General features: G+C 44.2%; 1 protein-coding gene and 1 long non-coding RNA gene across 9 annotated transcripts in view; one reads left to right on the forward strand and one right to left on the reverse strand.

Moving 5' to 3' along the window:
- Positions 1-8,948, reverse strand: part of Arih2 (ariadne RBR E3 ubiquitin protein ligase 2) — a 53,561-nt gene extending 44,613 nt beyond the window's left edge. For 3 of the 7 annotated variants that reach the window (XR_004111290.1, XM_031343246.1, XM_031343251.1), the window contains exons 1-3: positions 8,765-8,948; positions 4,513-4,576; positions 3,570-3,919 (exon numbers count right to left, since the gene is read on the reverse strand). Coding sequence is in view for 5 of the 7 variants with exons in the window: in XM_031343246.1 (XP_031199106.1) it covers positions 3,570-3,821 (252 nt within the window). In the remaining 2 variants the exon portion in view is untranslated. Of the gene's footprint in view, positions 1-3,569; positions 3,920-4,512; positions 4,577-5,700; positions 6,290-8,419; positions 8,710-8,764 lie in introns of those variants that run through there. The other 4 variants (XM_031343247.1, XM_031343250.1, XM_031343249.1 and 1 more) reach the window with 4 other exon arrangements.
- Positions 8,908-13,205, forward strand: LOC116072042. 2 transcript variants are annotated; one of them, XR_004111292.1, is made up of 3 exons: positions 8,908-9,167; positions 9,559-9,629; positions 13,097-13,205. It is a non-coding gene; the product is annotated as an uncharacterized LOC116072042 (long non-coding RNA). The 2 variants fall into 2 exon arrangements; XR_004111291.1 differs by lacking the exon at positions 13,097-13,205 and having other exon boundaries at positions 9,559-10,180.
- The last annotated feature ends 2,849 nt before the right edge of the window (positions 13,206-16,054 follow it).

A 16,054-nucleotide genomic window follows, 5' to 3' on the forward strand; every position in this document is an offset into this window, starting at 1 on the left:
TCACTCTGTAGACCAAGCTGGCCTTGAACTAAGCACGTGATTCTTTGTGATTTATTAATTTGTTTCAAGACAGAAGTAGTGCCAGGTGGTGGTGGCGCACGCCTTTAATCCCAGCACCTGGGAGGCAGGGGCAGGTGGATTTCTGAGTTCGAGGCCAGCCTAGTCTACAGAGTGAGTTCCAAGACAGCCAGGGTTATACAGAGAAACCCTGTCTCGAAAAACCAAAAAGAAAAAAAAAAAAAGACAAAAGTAGCTTTTGTTGTCCTGAAACTCACTCTGTAGACCAGGCTGGCCTCATGAACTCACAGAAATCCCTTCTCTGTCTTCTGAGTTCTGGGATTAATAGCATAGGCCATCACAGCAATTTATTAATTTTTATTTTATGTGCATTGGTATTTTACCAACATGTATGTCTATGTGACATTATTGGATCCCTTGAAACTGGAATTACAGATGTGATCTACCATTTGGGTGTTGAATATTGAACCCAGATCCTCTGGGAAGAGCAGCCAGAGCTCTTAACTCATGAGCCATCTCTCCAGCCCTGCTAGAACTACTTGAAACAGGTCCTCTACAGGTATGAGAACTAAGCCTCAATTTCTGTTGCCTAGAACCAAGAAGAAAAAAAAGATGCTAACATGCTCCTTAGTGAACTTCAGAAGAGAACAGCGGAACATGCTCCCAACAGCTGTGTTGTGGGTCATTCTCTCCTCTCCTTTCCTTCTTAACCTTTATAGTCTGTTTCAACTCTCCAACTCTTAATTCTCAACTTCATTCCTGACTTTTCTTTCTTTTCTTGGTCATGAAGACAGATCAGTTCCTTTCCTGACAATTTAGGAGGCTACACAGCAAAGACTAGAAAATCCAACTCCCACCAAAAGCAGCAGCAACCGCTCAACAATCCAGAAAACCCACAAGTATTCAAGAAATTATCTAGTATCTACTGTGAATGTAATACTCTAACAGCAAAGATGGCCAGAACCTGACAATCCAAAGTTTGAGAGATGATGCCAAAATGCTCAAAAGGATCAAACATAAAGCTGTCAGAAGGCTGAAATACATCATCCAGAAGAAACACACACATACATAAGGGGTGGGGGTTGGGGGGAGGAAGGGAAGCTGGAGTAGTAGAAAATACCTGCAATCTCCAACTCAAGAGACTAACTTAGGAAGATTTGGCGGGCAAAGCCTGGATGAACTTCACAGCAACTCTGTCTCAAAACAAAAACAAAACAAACAAACAAGCAACCCCCCTCCCAAATCCAGGGGTGCTTTTAGGGAGTTCAAGGCCAGCCTAGTTTACATATCAAATTCCACAGAAACCCCATTTCAAAAAAAAAACAAAAATGAAACTATAAAAAAAAGAAAACAAAAAAGAAAAGGGGAAAAAAGAGGGAAGGGAGGATGTTAAGAGCTGGAGAGTTGCTCGGTGGGTGGCTGAGAGCTTTTAGTGTTCTTGCAGAGGATCCAAGTTCAGTTCCCAGGACCCATATTGGACTAACAACCACCTGTAACTCCAGCTCCAACACCTCTCTGGCCTCAGCCACTTGCAGTCACATGAACATATCCCCACAAACACATACACACATACACAACTTAAAAAATGATAAGTCATCTTTAAAAGATTAGAAAATAACCCTGGTGGTAATGGCACATGCCTTTAATTTAGCCCTTGGGAGACAAAGGCAGGAGGATGTCTGTGAGTTTGAAGCTAGCCTGATTTACAGAGCAAGTTCCAGGACATCTAGGGCTACACAGAGAAACTGTCTTGAAAAAAACAAAACAAAACAAAACAAAAACAAAAAACAAAAGAAAAAGGTAAAAAAGCAATTAGAAAGGAAATGTCAGATTTGTGGATCGATACTGCATAGTTTCTTTGACCAAGGTTAGGAAGCTCCCATTTAAGCAAAGGACTTCTAAGTCCCTTTCGAACTGTGCCGACTTTTCTGTCCCTCTAAGCCTGGTAAATGGCTCAAACACCAATCCTTTCTGTGTTTTGTTTTTAACATTTTATAACACACACAAAATGCACATATGTAAACTATAACACAATGTTTGTTACATATAACTTAACGTTTTGCTATTTTCCTCGTGAAGGTGACATATGGTCAGCACCTGTAAAGCCCTCTGACTTTATTACCCTTTCCTGTCCTCAGGGTTCTTTAGTATGCTGGATTATTGCTTGTGCTTTTCACTGAGTGACTCTCCCTGAGAGGCCCTAGGGCATTGGTTGAGACCACACTTGTGGCCAAACAATACAAGTTTGTGGGGTTTGATGGGATTTTATTTTATTTTATTTATTTATTTATTTATTTATTTATTTATTTATTTTTGCGGCAGGGTCTCACTTTGTAACCTTGGTTGGCCTTGAACTCAGAGATCCACCTGCTTCAAGTGTGTACACTATACCCAGCTTTGCAGGATTTCTGAGGAGGACCAGGATGTTGGTCAGGACTGTATATATCCCATGCTGGCTTCAGACAAATTATGTAGTTTAGTGTGATACTGAGCTGATTCTGCCTCTACCCGCCAAGTGCTGGGGTTAAAGGCCTGTAGGACCATGCACAGGCCCACAGGCTTTTTATGCTGGATATCAGACATTATATACAACAATCCTTTCTAGAAATTCATACATGATACATATGGGTATTCCCATTTAAATAACTATAAGAAAATTTGGTTGGCATGTCTTGTTTTCTTTGGTTAGTTGGTTATTTTCTGAGACAGTCTTGTCAGCCAGCTTTGAACTCACTGTAAGCCTGGGGCCCTGAATTTACTGTGATCTTTCCACTGGCACCTCCACAGTGCTGGGATTACAGATGCGTCATCATGCCTAGCCTATCATTCCTTCTAACTTTCAGTTGGCATTATTTGGGGTAGAGGAGCATGTGCAACACAATACACTCAAAATCAGAAGACAACTTCCCTTCCACCTTTCTCTGCACTCCAGAGAGTAGCCTAAGGTGGTCAGGCTGTGTACAAGGCCAGGGCTTCTACCTGCTGAGCCCCACTGACCCTCAGTGCAATCCAGCAAAACCCACGAGGAAATTCATGAAGCAAAGTCAACAAAACAGTAAAGAAGATAAAAGCTCTCATTTTCACATTTTGGTGAACATCTTGCAAAGAAAGCATACTGTAAAAACATCTAAGCATTTAAAAGCATTTAGGCATCCAAAAAGGCAATAACCGGCCTGAGATGTGAGACTCAAAAAGGATGCTGGTCTACGTGGTAAACGAGACAAAGCACCCAACAACTCTTTTGGAAAAACTGAGTAGAGTCACTTTTTAAAAGTTTTATACTGATATGCCCAATGATAAGCTCTGAGAACTGTTTTTATTATGAAAACTCTCAAAACAGATAACTACCAGTACACTTGAAATCAGTTGAGTTCTCAACCGGAAGGCATTGGTCACGGCAAAACAGGGGGCCTGGATTCTTTTACTAAGGTTGTAGGTTTGGGTTTCAAGCTCTAAGACCATTCAATCAGTATGTAAGAGTGATTGATTAGCAACAGACCATCCTTCAGTTTCACCCGGGAGATTACAATTGAGCTGGCAGCACTACTCACCTTTAAGACAGAGGCTAAGCTGGTCATATGTTCATGGAGGGCACCTTCAGACTCCTTATAGGTCAAGCAAGTGAATTGATACTCTTCGGGATCAAAAGCATCAGCCCCCTGCTGCTCCACATCACTGGCTACTCCCACATAGTAGTCCTCTATGTCCCCAGGGTCCTCTTCCTCTTCCTCTTCTTCCTCACAGTTTGGGTCATAGTCCTCTTCATTGCTGTCAGACCCTTGGCTGTTCATGTCCACGGACATCTTAACATCCAGCCAAGTTGCAGATCAGGAAAGCAGTTGCTTTTTCCCCTACCCCTAACTTTTATTGTTTTCTCAAATGCATTAGCATTTATTGTCTTCTAAGAGAAAGGAAAAAAGTATTACTATCTCTCTATGAACAATTAAAGTAGAAATCATTCAACAATCAAAATAACAAAGCCCTAGCCCTGCTCCCACTACAGTCTATCTCAATTCACCCCCACCCCCACCCCCAAACAGGGGTTTTCGGAGTAACTCTGGCTGTCCTAGAACTCTCCTACCTCTGCCTCTGAGTCCCGAAATTAAAGACGTGGGGCTGGAGAGATGGCTCAGCGATTAAGAGCACTGACTGCTCTTCCAGAGGTCCTGAGTTTAAATCCCAGCAACCACATGGTGGCTCACAACCATCTGTAATGAGATTTGATATCCTCTTCTGGTGTGTCTGAAGACAGCTACAGTGTATTTATGTATAATAAATAAATAAATCTTTAAAAAAAAAATTAAAGACATGCACTACCTGCCCCAGTTGCCTATCTCAATTCTAGTTTCTTTTAGAACCCTTCTCCATCCATCCGAAGACTATGCTTATCAAAGGAAATCCTTCCATTAAGAGCCGGAAACCCACAGGTCAAATATTGCCTCCAAGCCTGAAACTAATTCCAACATTACAAAATTAAAGAACTGTTTAAATCACCTGTAATGTTTAAAGATCTGCCCTGCAGATATCACCCAAACTGTCTGCGTCATAGGATTTCCATCTGAAATGAAAAAAGACAATATTCATATTTTTAGAACTAATACCCTACTCTTCATGTTTATTGTTTTTGTTTCTTTTTTTTTTTTTTAAGATTTATTTATTTATTATATGTAAGTACACTGTAGCTGTCTTCAGACGCACCAGATGAGGGCGTCAGATCTCATTATGGGTGGTTGTGAGCCACCATGTGGTTGCTGGGATTTGAACTCATGACCTTCCAAAGAGCAGTCGGTGCTCTTCCCCGCTGAGCCATCTCACCAGCCCTGTTTTTGTTTCTTTTAAGACAGGGTTTCACCACATGACGGTCTTGCAACTCTACAGACCAAGCTTACCTTGAATTCAGAGACCCACCTGCCTTGGCTTCTCAAGCTTGAGATTAACGAACGTGTGCTGCCATGCCCAGCTGTTTTGTTTCTTTCATTTATGTGTTTAAGTGTTTATGTGTGGGTAAAGGCCACCTTGAGTGGAAGTCAGACAACAGTTGGTATAAGGTTGTTCTCTCCAACTATTTGAGTTCCAGGGATTTAAAGAAGGTCTTTAGGCTAGAGAGATGGCTCAATGGTTAAGAGCACTGACTGCTTTTCCAGAAGTCCTGAGTTCAATTCCCAGCAACCACATGGTGGCTCACAACCATCTGTAATGGGACTAATGCCCTCTTCTGGTGTGTCTGACAAATCTAAAACAAACAAACAAGTACGTAATAAAGACGGTCTTCAAGATTGGCAGCAAGTGCTTTTATCTTCTGTGCTGTCCCACAAGACCACTTTTTTTTTGGTGATAGGATCTTGATATATATCCTAGATCTATAGGTATGTGTCACTACACCCAGTTTGCAAACTCGTATTACTTATCTAGCAGAGGAAGACTGAACCCAGCATCTCACACAGAGCTAACTAGGTAAGCACTTTATCCCTCAACCTTCTACCCGCCAACCCAGACCCATACTCTCTAAGTAGCTCTGGCTGACCTGGAAATGTGTTAGACCAAGCTGGCCTTGAACTCACAGAAATCAGACTGCCTCTGCCTCTTGAGTTCAGGGATTAAAAATATGCACCACATGCCCAACCCTGTGTTACTTTTTGGGACAAGGTCTTATTATGTTGACTAAGCAAGCCTAAAACTCACCTTGTTTGAGGTAGGGTTTGTATTACCAATGCATAAACCAGGCTAGGTGGCCTAAGACCTGCCAGAGTCTGTCTCCACCTCCCACAGTTGAGTAGAAATACTGGAATTACACACTTCAGTGCCTAGGTTTACATGGTGGCACATGCCTGTGATCCTAGAACTTGTGAGGTGGAAGGAATTATCAAGGTCATCAAAATGCCTCAACTTTACAATAAAAATGCACCTAATTAGGCAATAGTAATATCCATCTCCAACTTTACTCTGTGACCATGAACATAAGCTACTCCTGGAACATGGTCCATGAATGAAACTGTGTGGGAATTCTGAGTGCTTGTAGGAAAACTCCTAGAAAATAGATTCTTATGACCTCAGTTTCTTCACAACACGGAATTGTTCTTGGAATGTGTTCTCCTGCTTCTCCCAAGTGTAGCTTCTTAACAGTTTATTCATTATTGTTTGTTGTTACTCAATTAAATGTGTAAACTATCCACATTTGGGGGGTCCTTGTGATCTTACCAAGTTCGAACTCATGAGAACTTTACTTATTTGGTTTCTCTTAACCCTCAGAGTATAAAATATTCAGAGTATAAATGCTCTGAATAAAGTTGGCTATTTAGTCAGACTTTTGTCTCCCTCATTTATCAGGTCCCAGGCCTCTAGAGTGGTAAACATGCTACCATGCCCAGTCACCCCATATTACAAAGGCCACCTGGTTTTTCTAGACACATGGATCCTACTATCCAAGACTTGTAAAATACTACATTTTTTTAATGTCTATTGCTCCTTTCTGTAGGATTTCTTGGGCAACCAGAACTTATAACTGTCGAAGAATACTTCAATTATAGATAGGAAAATACAAATTAACTAAAAATCAAAGTCCACACAAATAGCATGGAAAATTATTTCCCAAATAATGGAATAGCCAGACATGGTGGTGCACTAGGGAGGCAGAAGCAAGTAGATTTGAGTTTGAAGCCAGCCTAATCTACAGAGCTAGTTCCAGAACAGCCAGGACTACAGAGGGGAAAGAAAAAAAAGGGAAGGGCGGATGGGCTTCCAACGGCTAGGTGAGGTGAGGTGGTGCAAACCTACACCTTTCATTCCAGAATTTGGGAAGCCAAAGACTGACTGGTAAATTCAGTGAGCTGCACGGTTAGATGCTGTCTCAAATAGAGGCTTACAGATGAAGCTGGGATGTATAATGGCTAAGTACCTTGCCTAGGATCACACAAAGCCAACTGGCAGAGGCAGCATGAGAACTCCATTCTAAGGAGATTCTAGTCATCACTCTCACTCTGGGGACCAGATTCAAAGCTACAGAAATCTGACTAACAAAAGAGCACACCCTTTCAAATTCTGATTTCTCCTTAGGACCTGTCCAGAACAAGGCTCACAGCTTTTTCACCAGCCAAATATTTAAGGAGATGGCAATCCAGGGTCTCTAATAGAATTGACTCTTCCATATACTTCCTGGTGTTCTAGATTCAGATCTAAATAAAGCTGTTTTAAAATAAAAATTTTAAAAGCACACACATATTTTTGATACAAGGTCTCACTATGAAGACCAGGCTATCTGTCCTCAAACTCAGAGATTGCAGCCTCCTGAATGCTGAGACTAAAGGTGAGTGAAACCATTAGACTCTGTTAAGTAGATTCCTGAAGGAATGCTAGCCTTGCTGAGTTTGGTGGCACATTCTGGGATCCCCAGTGTAGGAGTTTCAGCAGGAAGATCAAAAGTGGGAGACTAGCCTGGGCTACACAGCAAGACACTGTCTCAAAATACAAGCACACAAGAAGACTGAGTCCTGACTTTGTTCAAAGGGCCAATGTGCTATTTTCTTAATGTTAGAAAGTATTCAAGATGTTAAATATGACTGTATCTCAGAGAGGAATGGTACAAAATTGGTACTTTTTCCAAGAGTCAAAGTCATCTTCAAAAAAACCTGCCACTCATTTTGAGCTGGCTTTCAAGACATGGCTTCATACAAAAGGATAAAGATCTCTTAGTTTGAAGTTGACGGGAACAAAAAATTTGGCTAGTCTAACAGATGTTTAACTCCAGTTGTAACACTTGGCCCTCAGTGGTCATTTATTAACTACATTTTTCGAAGAAAACTTCTTGGCTGAAAAATACGAAATCAGCAACTTGTTTAAAAACTCAGCAGCGTCCGGGGCGTGGTAATGCCAAGCACTTGAGAGGCAGAAGCAGGGTGAGTTCGAGTTTAGCCTAGTCTACATAGTGAGTTCCTGGACTGCCACGACTATGTAGAGACAGTGTCTAAAAACAACAAACTCGACACCGCATCTGTCCTAATGATGGCACGCAGCCATCCATTACACGGAGCTACTTAAAGTTGGTTTACTTTAAAAAGTAAAGTTTAGCTTCTCAGACACACTAACTACACGTCAACACTAAAATGGCCATGTGTGGCTTAATGGCTACCCTACTGAACAGCAAAGGTCTAGAACGTGTTCGTCGCGACGGAAAGTTCTACGAGACAGAGGAACAAACAGAACTAAAGGCGAGCTCGTCCGAGAACACGGCCGCCTCTCTGCAGGCTAGACCAGGGGCGTCGGGCGTGCCCGCACGTCTCTCCGAAGCGCCCCTGGTCTTCGGGAGATCCGCGCGGACACGGAACCCACGCGCAGGGGAGGACCTTTCCCAGGACGGGCGTTAACAAACAGGGCAGGCGGCGCTGCAAAAGCTCCCAGGCACGACCTAAATCAGGAGCTCCGAGGTGGTGCGTGTTCCAGGAGCGCCCAGAAGGGCAGGCCCCAGTGCACCGGCGCCTGCCGGCCAGAGGCGCTGGCCCGCGACCTCCGGGTGAGCTAAAGAGGCCACGAGGAAGACAAACCCAGGAGAGGCACCGGGCGCCCTCCGGCGCCGGCTGTCGCCCCCGGGAGTGTCTGCCAGTCGGCGGGGAACGTCGGAACCTGGGACGCCCCAGCCTCGCAGGCGGCGGCCGCGGCGGCGGCGAAGGCGGAGCCCCGACCGCGCGCGGGCCCCCCCCCGCCGGCGGCCAGTCAAGAGTAAACAAGGCCTCGACTCGCGCCGCGCACTTACCGGGAGCCGCGACCCCGCGGCCGCAGAGCCCAGGCCAGCCAGACCAGGTCAAGCCGGGCCAAGAGAGTCTGACTGAGGCGTAGCGGCAGCGGAGGCGGCCGGCGGACGCGGGTCAGGCCCGCGCAGCTTCCTCCGGCTGAGCCGTCCCCGCAGCTCCGGAAGTGTTCTGCGCAGCGCGTCACTTCCGGTAGGGGTCGGCCTGCGGTCGTCGGGGGAGGCTCCCAGGCTTCGGACCAATGCGTGGTCGTAGGAATTGCTTCCTCGCGGTCCTAGGTTGAGACCCGCTGGGGAGAAAGTACGGAGCGTTCGCTTCTGAAGGAATGATGTAGACGTACATGTGTTTCCTGCGTTAGCCTACCAGCATCTTTATTCGATTATATACATATACACACATAGAGAGAGAGTGAGTGAGATTTTGTTTATGTTTTTGTTTTTCGAGACAGGGTTTCTCTGTGTGGCCCTGGCTGTCCTGGAACTCACTCTGTAGACCAGGCTGGCCTCCAACTCAGAAATCCACCTGCCTCTGCCTCCCAAGTGCTGGGATTAAAGGCGTGCGCCACCACTGCCCGGCTCTCGATATATATTTTTAGATTTCCTTGCATATCTTTTGTGTGTGTTCCGCGGCTCGTGTGTAGAGGTCAGAGGACAATTTTTCGGGATCAGTTATCTCCTTCCACCACGTGGGTTTCGAGGATCAAACACTTGTCAGGCTTGGCAGTAAGCGCTTTTTACCCACTGAGCCATCTATCAGGCCCTTAGTTGAGATATTTTTAACTTTTTTTTTTTCCGACCAGACGTCTACTCACTTCAACTGTTTATACTCTGATGTACAGCATGAGAAGACATTCTGGCAGCCCTGGAGTAGGTAAAAGGATCATCGTTTCCGGGCAACTATGGTTTGACATTAGCTATACTCGGAATTTCTATGGACGTTAGGAGGAAGTTCTGGCCCCGTGAGCATCAGACTTTAGTTTCTCATGACATTACCTCTCTAGCCACCCACTTCCCCAACTTCCACTCACCTTCACGACCGATATTTTTTGTTTGGTTTGGTTGTATTTAGAAGCAACTCATTATATAGCCAAGGCTGGTTTGCCTTGCTAGATTACCAGACGCAGCGATTCATACATCGTAAGTGTTTCGATGCACAATTTCTACCCACAATATAGACTGTGTTAGGATTCCAGTCCCTTTCTGGTAGTGGTCACCAAGCCTTGTGACAGGAGGCTCACTCAAGTAGCAGCTCCATCGAGATGTTAGTTAACACTGGAGTGAAGCCAGAGGTGCTGTGAGGTAAATGTTTCTGCAAGTCTGTAGATAACCTATTTCTACCTCTCCTGGAGTGTATGTATTCAAGACACCCGGGAAAATGAGGCAGAAAGAAAAAAAGGCTGTATAATAGACTCTTTTATGTAATTTTTTCTTTGTTTGTTTGTTTTTTTCGAGACGGGGTTTCTCTGTGTAGCCCTGGCTGCCCTGGAACTCACTCTGTAGACCAGGCTGGCCTCGAACTCAGAAATCTGCCTGCCTCTGCCTCCCAAGTGTTGGCATGCAAGGTGTGCGCCACCACTGCTCGGGTTAATTCTTGGAAAAAATATAACTTAGGAGACTTGGGAATTGGCTGGGCCATTAAGAGCTCTTGCTGTCCTCTCCAGAAACCTGAGTTCCATTCCCACTATTGATAATGTCCTGTAACTCCAGCTCCAGGGAATCCGAAGCCCTCTTCGGACCTCTTCTGGCACACATATACATGTAGACAAAAAAAATTTTTTAAAATTGTTTTTGTTTTTGTTTTTTGAGAAAAGTTCTCACTATGTATCCCTGGATAACCTGAAGCTCTATACAGACCTAAAACTCACAAACTCACATGTGTGCAGCCACACTCTCTACTTAAAATATATATAAATTTGGGTCATGTACCAAAGTCAGGGGTAATCAAATGTTGAAAGTCTCTAGAGTATGAATTAATAGTACTTGGCAGGCAAAGGCTAGGGAAATCACTGAAAGTTCCAGGCCAGCCTGATCTACATAATACGTTTCAGGCTGCCCAGCAAGGCAGCCTTGAGGTACATAATCAGTAATTATATATATATATTTTAAAGATTTATTTCCTTATTTCATGTATGTGAGTACACTGTCGCTGTCTGCAGACATACCAGAAGAGGGCATCGGATCCCCATTACAGATGGTTGTGCGCCACCATGTGGTTGCTGGGAATTGAACTCAGGACCTCTGGAAGAGCAGTCAGTGCTCTTAACCACTGAGCCATCTCTCCAGCCCAGTAATTATCTTTAATTTAAAAAAAACAAAGTAAAAAAAAAAAAAAAGCAGTGTGCTACTTCCTTTTACAGAGATTTACTTCAATTGATAAAATGTGTCAATTAAATTGGCCTGTAAGCAAGCCATTTTCTTGATTAATGATTGATGTGGGAGGGTCTAGCCAACTATCAACAGTGGCATCCTGGATGGGTGGTCCTGGTAGTATAAGAAAGGAAGCTGAAGCTAGGCAGTAATGGCATTGCCTTTAATCCTAGCACTTAGGAGGCAGAGGTAGATAGAGCTCTGAGTTCCAACAAGGCCAGCCTGGTCTATGAATCAAGTTCCAGGACAGCCAGGGTTATACAGAGAAACCCTGTCTGAAGAGAGGGGGTTGGGGGGAGGAAGGCAGAGCAATCCATGGGATCACACTAGTGAGCCGTGTTCTTCCCTTACCGCTGCTTCACTTCCTGCCTCTAGGTTTTCCTTCTATGAAGGACTATAAGCTGAAAGGTGAGATACATTTTTTTTCCTCTCCAAATTGCTTTTAGTCTTTATCACAGCACTAGAAAGCAAATCTGGACAAGCAATGAACTTGGGAACTTGAATTGACAAAACATATGCACGTAAATCACAATGGTCCCTGCAAAGGATCCGAATCGTATTTTCTGCAAACTAGTTTTCAGCCATCACTTTGAATAACTGGTAACAGATCCACTCCAGTAAGTACTAGAGAGGAATGCTCCGTCTGTACAAGTCTTAAACCTGCACACTACAGAATGCAGGTGCTCACTCGTCAAGTCCCATTTTATAAGAGACTTCATGGAACCTTGGGTTTTGGTTTGGAGTCCCGGGACAAATTCCAACCCCTTTTCACTGCAGGTACTGTGGGACGATTGTCCTCAGGATTCCTCCCATGTGCATGCCCTTGATAGTGACTAAGAGCACTTCTGCTCTTTCAGAGGACCTGAGTTCAGTTCCTAACACCCACACGTAGGTTCAGGACGGTCTTTTTCTAGCCTCCACAGGCTCAAGTGCAAATGTGGTACACATATACTCCCAAAGGCTCACACACATACACATATTTTTCAAAAGTTTAATTTTACTCTCAAGCTCCAGTACGACAACATAAAATGGCTCACCTACAATCTCCTGAACTTACATATACCATACCATAGGTACATATGGCTTTCAAATGCCCTTGCAAAACATCAAGGTTTGAACCAGCATCATGAAGTTCAACCCACTTTTGTGGCATGGTACTACACCTTAAACCTGGCCAAGGTACCCAAAGAGCTAACTGAGGGCTGTGAGCACCTGAGACATCACTACAGGACAGTATATCTTAGTTGTTCTGCAGAGATCTGCTCAAAATGGCGGGCTACTATCTAGTGATTGTTATATATGTGATAATAACAGGAAAAGCATATCAATAGCAGTTATCTTTCCAAAAATGATTTTCTTCTGGGCCTTGCCTATGGGAGCAAATCTGTCATGGATTATTTTAATCTGAGGCAGACCATCTCTGAAAGATTACCTGCTAGTTATTAGCTTGTCCTATGATGGCTCCTGAAGTGTGTGTGTATGTGTGTGTGTGTGTGTGTGTGTGTGTGTGTGTGTGTGTGTGTGTGTATTTGGATCTCTAGGAGTTCAATGCCAGCCTGGTTTATAAAGCAACTTCCAGCATAGCCAGGGCTACACAGAGAAACCCTATCTCAAAAACAAAACAACAAAAAACCTTTTAAAAATTCAAAAAAAAAAAACCCAAACAACATGTGTGTGTGTGTGTGTGTGTGTGTGTAAATATACACATACACATATTCATATATAGTGGGCAGAAGAAATGGGCAGGAGAAATGGCTCAGCACTTGAAAGCATTTAGTACTCTTGTAGAAGACCTGGGTTTAATTCCTAGCACCCATATAGAAGCACACAACTATCTGTAACTCTAGTTCAAGGGATCTGATGCCTTCTAATGGCCTGTACGGCATTGCATGCATGTGAAGGACATGCATGCATACATGCACGCATGTAAAATAATGAAAAACACTGGTTTAAATCTCCTCTCCCCCCCAGATGTGATGGTGGCATATGGCACATCCCTTTAACCCCAGCACTGGAAAGGCAGAGGCAATTGGACCTCTAGGAGTTCAAGGCCAGCTTGGTCTACAGAGCAACCTCCAGCACAGCCAGGGCTACAGTGAAACTCTGTCTCAAAAACCAAACAACAACAACAGAAAACTTTTTAAAAATTCAAAAAAGAGTGAGACCTGATCAAAACCCAAACAACAACGATGGCACCTGTTTAATCCCAGCAATCCAGAGGCTGAGAGAGAAAGAAGGATTACCAGGAGTCTGAGCCCAACCTAAAACACACAGCAAGCATCAAGCCATCAGGGCTACACTGTGAGACCTCGTCTCGAAAATATCAAAACAAACCAAATTACCTGTGGATACAGGAAACGGCTCCTTCGTAGGTCACTAGCAAGGCCCTCGCCGGGTCTCGCAGATTAATAGTCTCTTGAACCGGGAGTAGAATCTCCTGTACTTAAGCCACTCCCATAAAACAATGAGGAAGAAACATAAGTAGACCAGTGGTCACTCTCACGGGAAGGGGAAGATTTAACAAAAGGATGCTCACAAAAGGAAGGCCTGACTACCAAAGGGCGTTTGCAGAAGCAGCTAATGCCTCCTATGCTGGTAGCTGACCTAGGACTAGGAGCCGCAGAGGGAGATTCAGGAACATGGGAGTAGCCTCCATCTTGGCTTCCATCTAAAATGCCAACATAAAGATCAGGTCAGACTGAGGGTGGACCTGCCTTTGTATGCACAAAGTCCCTCCCCTCTTAAAACCTCACTAAAACCTTAAACCCTACTCTAAGACTTTGCTTCTTCCTTCCTCCCAAACAAAACAGCAACTGACTCTGGCTATCCACTCTTTTGTTTGAGAAAAGGACTCTGTATGCAGTCCTGGCTGGCCTCAAACTCAGTTGTCTTCTCTGTCTCCTGATTGCTGGAATTAAGACATGCACTAACGAGCTGGGCATGGTGATGCACGCCTTTAATCCCAGCACTTGGGAGGCAGAGGCAGGCAGATTTCTGAGTTCGAGGCCAGCCTGATCTACAGAGTGAGCTCCAGGACAGCCAGGGATATACAGAGAAACCCTGTCTCGAAAAACCAAAAAAAAAAAAAAAAAAAAAAAAAAAAAAAAAAAAAAAAAATGGCTCAGCAGGTAAAAGCACTGACTGTTCTTCTGAAGGTCCTGAGTTCAAATCCCAGCAACCACATGGTAGTTCACCTGAAATGAGATCTGATGCCCTCTTCTGGTGCTGTCTGAAGATAGCTACAGTGTACTTATGTATAATAAATAAATCTTTTAAAAAAAAAATATGCACTAACACACCTGGCCCCTTCAGGGGTTTTTTCTTGTTTTTGTTTGTTTGTTTGTGTTTGTTTTAAAGATTTACTTTATGTATATGAGTACATACGTATATGAGTACAGACACACCAGAAAAGTGCATTGGACCCTATCTATTACAATGGTTGTGAGCCACCATGTGGTTGCTGGGAATTGAACTCAGGACCTCTGGAAGAGCAGTCAGTGCTCTTAACCACTGAGCCATTTCTCTAGCCTATCTTGGTTTTTTTTTGTTTTTGTTTTTTTTTGTTTTCAAGATAGGGTTTCTCTGTATAGCCCTGGCTGTCCTGGAACTCATTCTGTAGACCAAGCTGGCCTCAAACTCAGAAATCTGCCTGCCTCTGCCTCCCAAGTGCTGGGATTAAAGGTGTGAGCCACCACTGCCCGGCCCCATCTTGTTTTTAAGATCCATTTGATTGTGATGTGCCTGGAACGGGCTCCATTAAGGGTGCAGAGGACCCATGTTTGATTATGACTCCCAGCACACATGTACATGGGTGTTCTACCTGCATGTACTTAGGTACACCAAGTGTGTACCTAAGATATTTTTGGTTTGGGTTTTTTTTTTTAAAGATTTATTTATTGTTATATGTAAGTACACTGTAGCTGTCCTCAGGCACACCAGAAGAGGGCGTCAGATCTCATTATGGGTGGTTGTGAGCCACCATGTGGTTGCTGGGATTTTCTGAACTCAGGACCTTCAGAAGAGCAGTCGGTGTTCTTACCTGCTGAGCCATCTCACCAGCCCCCGATATTTTTGTTTTTGAGACAAGTCCTTTGGCATACAGCCCTGGCTGGCTATTTAGAGCATGTCAGACTTAAGTTTCTGAGGATCCATCTGACTCTGCCTCCCAAGTGCTGGGATTGCAGGTATGTGGTGGTTTGAATATGCTTGGTCCATGGGAAGTGGCACTCCTAGGAGGTGTGGGCTTGTTGGAGGCAGGCTTTGAGGTTTCCATCCAGTCAGTGTAAGCCAGTCTCCTTTGGATCAAGATGTGGAACTTTTGGCTCCTCTAGCCCCACTTCTCCCTGCACACTGCCATGCTCCAGCCATGATGATAATGGATTAAACCTCTGAACATGTAAGCCAGTTCCAATTAAATGTCACCTTTACAAGAGTTGCCTGGTCATGCTGTCTCGTCACAGCAGTCAAACCCTAAGACAAGGTATGTGGCCTAATTTCCGTCAATGTATCAAGTTTTTGGATACCAGTCCAAGCTACAGGAGAGCCTATCTAAAATAATAAGCAAATGAATAATGAAGCAAAAAAGAGGAAGAGAGAAGAAAAAGGTGTGCTGGCTAGTCTTATGTCAACTTGGACACAAAATATAGTCATCTGAGAGGAGAGAATGTCTTTTAAGAAAAGATCTCCAAATCCGGGCAGTGGTCATACACACCTTTAATCCCAGCACTTGGGAGGCAGAGGCAGGTGGATTTCTCAGTTCGAGGCCAGCCTAGTCTACAGAGTGAGTTCCAGGCAAGCCTGGTCTACTGAGTGAGTTCCAGGAGAGCCAGGGCTATACAGGGAAACCGTGTCTCGAAAAAACAAACCAAAAAAGAGAGAGAGAGAGAGAGAGAGAGAGAGAGAGAGAGAGAGAGAGAGAGAGAGAGAGAG

This window comes from Mastomys coucha, unplaced genomic scaffold, assembly GCF_008632895.1.
Source record: "Mastomys coucha isolate ucsf_1 unplaced genomic scaffold, UCSF_Mcou_1 pScaffold23, whole genome shotgun sequence".
Lineage (NCBI taxonomy): Eukaryota > Metazoa > Chordata > Mammalia > Rodentia > Muridae > Mastomys > Mastomys coucha.